The following is a 10,362-nucleotide window of genomic DNA, read 5'->3' on the forward strand; positions in this document are numbered from 1 at the left end:
GTCATCATTTTTTTGGCGAATCAGAATACCACACGGATACATTTAGTTGCTCTGAGCAAATCAACTTACACAGCCGGGGGTTTTCTGTATTAATTGACGCTTCATTGTTCTTATGTCACTTAAGTTTGTGGAATGAGTGCATCGTATGATTTTAGAAATATTATGGGAGTTACTGAACACTGGATATTTTTATGCCTTTTATTTTGAATCATTTAATATTGGTTTAAGACAATAAAGTTACGTTTGTCAAAGTTAGTTTAACAGTAAGTATTAAGTATAGACTTCATAATTCATTTGATACTCTTCAGAAAAAAATAAATGTAGCACGACCCCATGTTTAATCATTAATTCAGAGAAGATGGTTTTGTTTATCATAGATGTTGACTATAATGTTTTTGCAGAAAAATCAAAATTTTTAAAGGCAAATGACGACAATTTAGAATCTTGTTGTATTTTTAAATCTAATTATATTCACAACTTCGAAGCATATACTTGGGTCAGTATTGAATGGTCCATCACTATAAATCATTATGATGAAAGACAAGTTTTCCAAGATTATGAAGCATTTAATTTCTCAAGTGCCCATTATGCTGGTGCTTTTGGATTTACATTTTGAAGGTTCGTGTTATATAACATATTTGTTGTTGTAAACCATATTGGTGTAGAAATGTTAATTAGCGTTGGATGCCTGTTGATAAACTGTTTTATATGTTCAAAGGTATTGAGGGATTGGACAAAGCTGAATCTCAAAAACTTTTGTCGAAGGGAAATCAGCTTCTAAATGCTGGACAACTGGCAGAAGCGTTGTCCCAATATCATTCAGCAATTGGTAAGTACAATTTTCTTTGGTCACGGTTCCCGCGGCTATGAAAAACCTGGAAAAGTTATGGAATTTAAATTTGTATTTTTAAGGCCTGGAAAAGTTGAATTTGGTGACTGTTTTACCCTAAAATGTCAGATAGGGATAGGAATTTCAAATCATGTAATATATGAATATATATTCGTTGCAAGTATGGTAAATTGGCTACATCTACCAAAGCCTCTTTACTAGTTTTACTATAGGAATTGCTTGATTTTTTTCGAATAAGGTTATGAAATTTGTTTTCTTTTCCTTGAAAAGTTTTGGAAAAGTCATGGAATTTGTGATTGAAAATTGTGCGGGAACCCTGTTTGGTGTGTGTTATAAATAATCTAGAATATCCTTTTTTAATGTTTTACAAACACCCTATTAAATGTGAAGTACACATTGCCAGTAAAAAAAGTCACCAAATTTATCCATGGCAACAAATTTAGCCTTTTTTTTCTGCACAACACATTATGTTTACAATTGTAGCTGTAAATCACAGATCACAAACAGTTAAAATTGGCAAAACACTAAATTTATAGATAGGCCAAAGAGAATTCAGTAAGTCCTGTTTGTCTAAAATTTGAATGTTGTTAAGAGCTTTTTGTTAACACAAGGTATGGAAAAAGCAGATTGAATCATGGGATAAATATGCTTGGTGATAAACTAAACTCTTTTGATGTTCGGAAATTTATGCTCTGGTCTCCTTCAATACATGCTTTTTTCTTTGCAGACAGTGACGGTCAAAACTATCAGGCATATTATATGAGAGCAACTGTTTATTTGGCAATGGGAAAAGCAAGATCAGCCCTTCCAGATCTTAACCAGGTTAATTTTGTGCCAAAACAAGTATCTTCAAGTCATAAAAACATTGTTATGCTAGAAAAGCATTTTTTTGCTATCTGGGCAAAATAATTTCATTTTAATAATTTTCATTGTTTGATTACAATCTTGCAATCAATTATTTTCAGGTTGTGTCATTGCGACCAACTTTTGTCAAAGCCAGAATGCAGCGAGGAAATCTCTTTCTGAAAATGGGCAAGTTTAATGAAGCACAAGGGGATTATGAATTTGTTGTAAGTCTTTAATTTTTTTAATATGTAAGCTTATCTTACAACCATATACAATAAGTAGATCTATACATAAAGTGGTAATATGCATTTCTATTACAGCTGGCGCATGAAGACAATGCAATGGCAACAGCAAAAGTTGAAGAAATTCGGCCACTGAGAAGAAATGTCATCAAAGCCCAAAAGCTGATAGAGGAAAATGATAATGCACAAGCTATTCCTCTTTTAAATGAAGTCATTGAAGTGAGTTTTGCTGATCATTAGTTGATGTTAAACAGATGTTTTATATTCTACATCAATATTTTTTATTTATTTTGTAGTCCTGTCCTTGGAACCCAGATTTCAGAGAGTTACGAGCTACTGCGTACGAACAAATTGGCGATTTGCGAAGAGCAATCAGTGATCTAAAACCCACTACGATGCTCCGCTTAGATAACACAAGAGCATTCTTAAAAATGAGCATACTGTGGTACAGCCTTGGTGAAATTGACCAGTCATTAGAGTAAGTATAATACTGCTCATTATTGGATTGAACTTAATGCAGTTTTGACAAGAAACATAATATGCCATAAATTTTATTTTTATTTGATAAATGTTTGGTTTGCTAATATATGTTTTAAATATTGCAGTGAAATTCGAGAGTGTTTAAAACTGGACCCTGATCACAGAGATTGCTATGCACATTACAAAAGTGTGAAAAAGCTGTTTAAAACAGTGGAGGCAGGCAAAAGATTAATGGAAGAAAAAAAGTAAGCTCCCTCATTTTTAATATATTTTTTAAATGAACATTTTTTTTATATAGCAGCTAAAACAATGAGTACAGCAAATGTCATTTTATTTATTATACAACAAGATATTCTTATTGATAAATAGCCTGATCTTTACTGTTTTTTATTTTGTAGTTATCCAGATGCAATTGGCAAATTTGAGAAAGCACTGGCTCAAGAATCGCGTGTAACAGTTTTAAGTGTGGATCTCAAGTTAAAAATTTGCGAATGCTATGTCAAGGTAAGTGATATCCCCTTAAGCATTTAGAGTTAACTACATGCTAGGGAACTGTTTTACATAACATACAGGGTCAGTGTGCCAATTAGGTGTTTTTGTTTCCTTTTATTGTACAGTGGAACACTAATTACCCTAGTGCCCTGGATGCATGTCAGTTGGCTATTCGCTCTATAGCACCTAAAGATTTGAGGGCTGCAGTGGGCTATGTGCTGCTCTCCCATTTACACATACAGCTAGGCAAATACAAAGCAGGTACATATGGTGCTGGGTAGTGATAAACAACCCAAACAGGAACTACCCTTGTAGCTTCTATAGTTTAGTGCCATTAATAAATTGACACAAAGAAAACATACGGTTTAGTTTGAAAACATACGGTTGTTTTGTTTTTCCAAACAACCTGTTATTAGTAAACATTTCACTACGCAATATGTGCAATAATGGGGAGCCATTTTTGCATTATAACTAAGGCCATGACTCCCAGGAAAAGAATGTACATTTGCTGTAAGTAAGTATGTTGGATGCAGGATAACAAAGTGTCGGAGGCAATAGATGCTGCTGATGAAGTTTTAGCACTCGAACCTAACAATATTCCTGCTTTGTTTTTCCTGTCTGAAGCTCATACTCAAGAGGCTGAATATGAGCAAGGTACTTAGAACTAACTAAATGTAGCTAAGTTTTTTCTTACATTTAGCATGTATAGAAGTAGTAAGTAGTATCAGTAAGAGCTTGGTGGGAAAAAGATAACATTTTTTGTTTTATTTTGAATGCGTTATTTTACAATTTTTACTCACATATTTTATATGGGTAAAACTGTTGCTTTTAGCTTTGGAGGATTTGCAAAAAGCAGCTCAAATTGATGAAAATTACCCTGGGTTGAATGAAAAAATTCAAAAAGCCCAAAAACTTTTGAAACAATCGCAAAAGCGAGATTACTACAAAATCCTTGGTGTGTCAAGGTCAGTAAAACACAGTTGTTGATCACCAAAGGCACACATCGTTAGTCAACTGACACATTGTATATGTTTTCTCTAGGAATGCAAAGAAAAAAGATATTATTAAAGCTTACCGAAACCTAGCACGGGAATGGCATCCTGATAACTTCCAGGATGAAAAGGAAAAACAAAAAGCAGAAAAAAGATTTATTGAAATTGCAGCTGCAAAAGAAGTTTTAAGTGACCCAGGTACAATTCTTTTAATGAACTAAAATATTCACTAATCATATCATTAGGTAGATTTCTCCATCCTAGTTGCTTAACAATCTTATGTGGTAAGAATTACAACGTGAGAACAATATGCAAAACTTATCATTTGATAGTTTTGCTGGACATTTTTGTGTTAAAGAACACTACGCACAGACTTTAAAAGTAACTTTATCAAAAACAAAACTGCCAGACAGCCTGTGCATAACGAACACATTCTATTCTTTTGCTATGATAATATATAATTAGCATTACATAAATATATTATAATAGCAATAGTTATTGTTGAAGCATCTGCACCAGAATGTACTCTACATGTAGAATTGTGTACAACATTTGATTCTGTTTGGCCTAGCGTTTTATACACTGGGTTTTGAACTACATATACAATGCCTGGCAATTTGCTTCCTATTTGAGTTTGTGTCTGCCATTTTATGTTATGTTTGTGCTTGGCTAATTGATCCGCAATATGTGTGACTCACTTATCCTAAATTTTGTAGAAGTTGCAAGTTAAACATAATGCAATTGGTGAAGGAGAACAATTTTGATGCACTAGCAGTCCTAATTTTGATTTTTTAACTACGGTTTCAAGTTAGACAGTAGTTCTGTATTTCAAAATATCAATGTATTTTGAAATGTAGCAACGTATTTCATCTACTGTTGGTTGGGGGCAGTGACATTTGACAAAATTCACTGACATCGGGGTAGTCTGTTTTGACATAAGGTATGTACACCCTCTTTTATGTTTTTTGTGATTTTACGATGTTGAACATATAACATATAAATTAACATTTTAAAGTGTTTGTTTTTTTGTCGACAAAAACACTCAGTAAAACCTGTACGTTTTTTTAGAGAAGCTCAAAATTCTGCACGATGGCTATGATCCGTTGGATGGCGATGACGTTGCAGAGTGGGAACAAGAGAAAGCGGGTGGTGGGGGAGAAAATATGTTCAAGTTCTTCTTTCAAACAGGGGGAGCAGGAAAAACTGTGCACCAGAAACCGTTTGAGGACTTGTTCAGATCTTTTCAACACGAAAAGAAACATCCGAATGCAGAGCAAAATCAGGAGCAAGAAAGACGTTCTGGGAATCCGTTTCATGCCGAGGAACAAAAACGACAGCAACAGCAACAATATGATACACAGCAACAGACAAGAAACGAGAAACGACAACAGCAACACCAACAATATCACCAACAGCAGCAAAGAGCTCAGCAACAGCAACAACAACGCACCAGGAGTCAGAACCAGCAACCGACCCAGAATTATCATTCAGATAGGAAACCAGGTTACCAGGATTCTGGTGAACAAAGTTTTAGCCGCGATGATGGTTGGAAAAAAACAAACCAAAAGCAGCAATCGGAAGGATTCTCCCGGCAAAAAGGAGATCGCTTTCGGGGTGAAAAGCGCAATGTCTGGAAATCTGATAAGCAGGAAAAACACACGCGAAGACACGAGGCCGATGATAGTGAATTTCCAAACCGTGGAAATGCTTATGATAGAAAACAAGGTGCTTCTCGTTCCGGATTTGAAAAGTCTACATCGCGACCACGAGATGAAACTTCAAAAAGCGGTGAGCAAAGCACCAAGCAGAAAAAGGGCACCAAAAAGAAAAAGAAAACGCGTTCTGTGTGGTCCGATAAACCCAGCAGTGAAGACAAAGAGGCTGCACATCGATTCACCAAGGGCACAGATGGCAAGTGGTATCACAAACAGAGCGATGGAAAGTGGAAGGTACATGATGGCCCTCCACCACATACCATAAAGAAAAAGAAAACCAAGAAGCAAAAAACTGCAGCAAAAGAGAAGTCTACAACAAAATCCAGCGAGGATAACAGCTACGTTGACGAGAAGGGCAACTTTTTTGTTAGAGGTTCGGATGGCAATTGGTATATGCGTGTGAAGCCGCCTCCTGAAGATCAGAAAACGAGTAGTAAACAACGGAAAACGGACCAACAAAGAAGAAAAGAGCCAAAGCCGAAACCACAACGAGACCAAGCACACAGCCAGAGCAAACGGCCGCAAAATTTGCCCAAAGGTTTATTCCTGAATGACGACAACGAAATTTCCGACCAGTACGGCAACATTTATGAGGTGCAAGCAGACGGCAGGTACAAGACTGTTTTCCTATCAGCGGAGGGAAAGGCACGACTTAAACAGAAACAGAAATCAAAAAAGTCAGAACCAGAGAAAGAAGGAACGAGACATGGTGCACAGAGGAAGATATTTCGCGATACTGCTGGGAATGTGTTCGTGAAAGATGCACACGGCAACTTGATCAAAGTTAAACCCGAAAATACCGGGCAACAACAACAACAACAGCGACAAGCGCAAAAGGCTTTCCAGCAGCAGCAGCAGCAGCAAAGGCAGAAGAGTGAAAGGATGAGGAGCACCACCAAGCGGCAGATGGATGAGGACGAGTTTGAGGATGAAAATGATGATGAAGATGAGGAAGACATGGAAGACCGCTACATAAAATCACAGCGAAGTGGTCATTTCCACCAGGAAAAGTCGCACCGTCAGCAGTCGAGGAACGACAAACGATCAAGGGATGGAGAGCGTTTTAGCCGCTACCAACACGAATATCACCAGCAAAGAAACCGGCGAACACCCACACACGAAGAACTCTGAAACGTTGCAAATTTTAATGAGCAGAATAAACAGTTTTTTTAGATGCCAGTCGTTTTTGGATTTCGCCGTGAAATGCCATTTGTTGGTTAGGCTGTTATTGTGTGTCCCTTGTTTATAGGAAATTTACTGTTTTGTGAAACTCTCCGCCATATGTCGTCCAATAAATTATATTGCATTAAAAGTGCTGACTCATGCAATTCTTTGTGCTCCCGTGTTGATTCCAAACGATCTATTTCCCTGTACATTCTGAAGTGAGGTGTTGTATCAATCTTACGTGTTTTCTGTAACGTGCTGACTCCTTTAATGGCTGATTCTACTCTTTGCAGAAAAACGAAAGAAGTTTGACGCCGGTGTCGATCCGTTGGACCCCGAAGAGAACCAGAACGGCGGTCGAGGTCACGGTTTTAATCCATTTGGTCAGGGGGGCTTCAAGTTTCATTTTGGTGGTCAAGGTGGCGGTGGTCCTTTCGGCGATTTTTTCCACGACGAATTTTAAGGCGGCAACTTTTTTTGTTTCTTCCATCGATACAAGGTAATGCATTCCACAAACATTTGAACTTGTAGGCAGCACTTATAGAAATAGACGTTTTTTCCAAGTAGACCATAAGTTGTAAGACCGTTTAAAGCAGTGCTTGTCAACCTTTTTTGAAACTGTACACCCTTTTAACGTTTACTCAAAATTTGTGAAAAAGTGTAAAAGTGAAAAAATTATTCAACCCTGTAACACACTGAAACTGTGGTCCTAACAGAAATAATGATGAGCACAATACCAACAAGCCATAATCCATAATTCACTTTCTACTTCAAAAAGAACTACCATTAACAACGATTATCAAGTGAAATACTAAATTATGATCTCACAAATAGAGTTTTGTAACTTTAAATCAACCTACACTTGAGATGTATGTTGTGCCATGAGTTGTACACTCCAGTCAGTCGGTTCTAAAACTGAAACCTACTTATTGTGTTACCTGGTCATAGGTATGTTCTATTTTGTATCTGGTACACCCCAGTACACCCCATCAAAGTGGTACACCCTTCAAAAAATATTGTACACCCTGGGGTGTACGATACACCCGGTTGAAAAGCACTGGTTTAATGTTTTTAGGATGCTTTTTGCCATAGGCCGGGGTTTTAAACCTTGGCGAATTGCTCATTTAAATTGAACATATGATGCTTTAGTTTTTGCAGATAGGCCATTTCAAAATTTTCTTTTGAAAATATAAAAGTGGACGGGTTAGTTAATATTAGGAAGCCTTGATGTATATGTATGTATATGATAAATACATATATATATTACATGAAAACCAAAACACAGGATTAGTAAAGTTTTGAGAAATATTTGGTTGCTTTGTTTGGCACAAGCAAATCTCATGTTTTTTTCTATTTTATCACACAGTGGGCGCAACTGCACTTACCGACTCGCAAGAGCCGATCGTTCAACAGAACTCGATTTGCATCTTCAACCGGGAAATGCTTCATACGCTCCCACGGCGCCGAGGCAAATCGCGCCCGTACTGTTATAGGCAAATTTTATTTTTCTTTCTGCGTTATATTAACTTAAGAAATACCGTTTTGTTCGCTCTGCTTTTTTCGGTGCCTTTACTCACAAGGATGGTGATATTGTGTAAGCGTGGCTCCTTCCTCGGGGAGCTGCGCCTCCTTGTACGATTGGTTACTTCTCTTTGTATTGAAAACGTACTGCAGTCCCGATGAATGATGTCTGACACAACTGTGTCGTCCAACAATATGGCATTGCAGTTTACATGGATGCCTCTTTATCCGCTGTGCGACATGCAGGAAATACATACATACATTTCCCTATAAAGGTCGATATTGTCAATTTGAACCGGAACTGCAGTTATACCTTATGCTGTATTTTAGTTTATTCTAAAACGAGATTCTTTTGTCACCTTCTTTCAAATTAAAGTTACAGTTACCGTCATAGTGATTGTTACTTGTTCAGATTTCTTTTGTCAAACCATGGCAAGCTGTGGTATAGTGGCAATTTTATAGGCGTCTGACCTCTACTGGGCATGCAAACAATTCTTTCCTGTCCTGCATATATATCGCACGATTATCATTTTCATCAAGTTCGTAGAGCTCTTCTGGCAAATTTTATTCCGACGTTTCGACGTCCTATACAGGTCGTCTTCATCAGGGTAAATAGCACTAACAATTTCATGTTTACACTTGGAGAAAACAACAGTTCTGTGCTTGTCAGTTTGAAAGGTACCGAATACCACACGGGCATGCTGTTGCTCATGATTTACTATTAAAATACAATATTACATAGATGGCCGAACGGTCTGGCGCGCCTGACCCATATACAGACATAAAAAACCCTGATCGGGATTCGTCCCCGGGAGAGTCCTGGGTTCGAACCCCGTGAAAAAAAAATATATTACATAGATAAAGCATCATGTGTAGTTAACTAGTTGGATATTGCTGAACTAGAAAATTTGCATCCAGAATGGTATCTTGTTACGACTGACAACTTTACCTTACTTACGCTGTTTGTCTCTTAAATTGTTGTGCGTCGGCCACATAAACAATTTCAATAGGTTTACCATTGCATGCAACAATAAACATATACAAAAACACTTGGCCCAGTATCGACGCAAAACGGAGACAACAGGCCGCAACATAATTGAAGTAAAAGTGATGCAATACTAATAACTCCATGATGACCAAAAATGAAACAGTCAGCCACAATTAAATCACCAACCCTAAATATCACCCTTTTCTGGACCGCAACGAGGCACCATTCACTTGTAGAGGTGGCGAAGCGACAGCACACCACTATTGATAAGCGTCTCAGTCCCACGTGAACGATGTTACGCATTTGCATCTTAGTTTGGCAGACGGAGTTCACCTTGTTGCGTGTTTTCCAAAATGAATGCGATTGAAATGAGTTTTGCACGTTAACGCCAATCATGGTTAGCTGTACGCGTAAATGCATAAGCTCCTTAGCGCACATAGACTAATAATAATTCTCCAGGGAAACAAGAAGCTCCAGTATATGGTTATATCATGCAATTATTGTAACGATGCGGTTGTTTGTCTGCACTTAGCTTTACAGCTGACAAAACTAACAACACGGCATGGTCATATTCCCTAATGACTGACCATACGTATCTGTTAAATCATTGCCAAAAAGGGACCCAGCTACCTCAAAGGAAACATACTTCAAACAGAAAAGGGATGAAAACAAAACTTCAAGGTTTTATGTAGTAAATACATTGCAATTTGTAATGAAGACATTTTAAACCAGGGATCGGCAACCTTTTTTGCACTGCGGACCGTTTTTGAAACTAAAATTTTATCGCGGACCGGTCTTCAAAAAAACTACAAATATTTAGCAATGAAAACGCTTAAATTAGTTTATCATTCCCGGGATATATGGTGAAAATGTTTTATAGCGTTTAACCTAAAAAATTGTACGGCCCGGTAACGAACCTCCACGGACCGGTACCGGCGGTTGCCGACCACTGTTTTAAACAACCGTTGTTGTCATATTTAAGGAAAAATGCGCTTCAAGCTCTTTGCATGGTGTCCCTGACATCTATCAAAGAAAAATGTCCTCACGAAGTGTACGTTTAGGGGAATGCCCT

General features: G+C 37.6%; 3 protein-coding genes across 3 annotated transcripts in view; 2 read left to right on the forward strand and 1 right to left on the reverse strand.

The window, feature by feature from the left end:
• Positions 1-10,362, reverse strand: part of LOC145228892 (prostamide/prostaglandin F synthase-like) — a 56,821-nt gene that overhangs the window by 6,763 nt on the left and 39,696 nt on the right. The window lies entirely within an intron of this gene.
• LOC145228873 (dnaJ homolog subfamily C member 3-like) lies at positions 406-8,693 on the forward strand. Its single transcript, XM_080094084.1, has 13 exons — positions 406-618; positions 719-829; positions 1,578-1,672; positions 1,816-1,920; positions 2,017-2,157; positions 2,235-2,416; positions 2,544-2,663; positions 2,817-2,922; positions 3,444-3,564; positions 3,743-3,875; positions 3,952-4,100; positions 7,075-7,280; positions 8,148-8,693. Exons 1-12 carry the CDS (start codon positions 531-533, stop codon positions 7,242-7,244), a joined length of 1,521 nt encoding a protein of 506 aa, XP_079950210.1. The 5' UTR covers positions 406-530; the 3' UTR covers positions 7,245-7,280; positions 8,148-8,693.
• On the forward strand, positions 4,107-7,068 carry LOC145228871 (uncharacterized). Its single transcript, XM_080094081.1, has 2 exons — positions 4,107-4,842; positions 4,971-7,068. Exon 2 carries the CDS (start codon positions 5,066-5,068, stop codon positions 6,746-6,748), a length of 1,683 nt encoding a protein of 560 aa, XP_079950207.1. The 5' UTR covers positions 4,107-4,842; positions 4,971-5,065; the 3' UTR covers positions 6,749-7,068.

This window comes from Phallusia mammillata, chromosome 5 (genome assembly GCF_965637545.1).
Source record: "Phallusia mammillata chromosome 5, kaPhaMamm4.hap1.1, whole genome shotgun sequence".
NCBI classification, from domain to species: Eukaryota; Metazoa; Chordata; class Ascidiacea; order Phlebobranchia; family Ascidiidae; genus Phallusia; species Phallusia mammillata.

What these genes read in the sequence shown, in the direction of transcription:
- LOC145228873 (XM_080094084.1), top strand. Translation starts at nt 531, where the DNA reads ATGATGAAAGACAAGTTTTCCAAGATTATGAAGCATTTAATTTCTCAA. An exon ending in AGATTAATGGAAGAAAAAAA is followed by an intron (nt 2,664 to 2,816) that starts GTAAGCTCCCTC and finishes TTTATTTTGTAG; the next exon opens with TTATCCAGATGCAATTGGCA. An exon ending in AGAGGCTGAATATGAGCAAG is followed by an intron (nt 3,565 to 3,742) that starts GTACTTAGAACT and finishes TGTTGCTTTTAG; the next exon opens with CTTTGGAGGATTTGCAAAAA.
- LOC145228871 (XM_080094081.1), top strand. Translation starts at nt 5,066, where the DNA reads ATGTTCAAGTTCTTCTTTCAAACAGGGGGAGCAGGAAAAACTGTGCAC.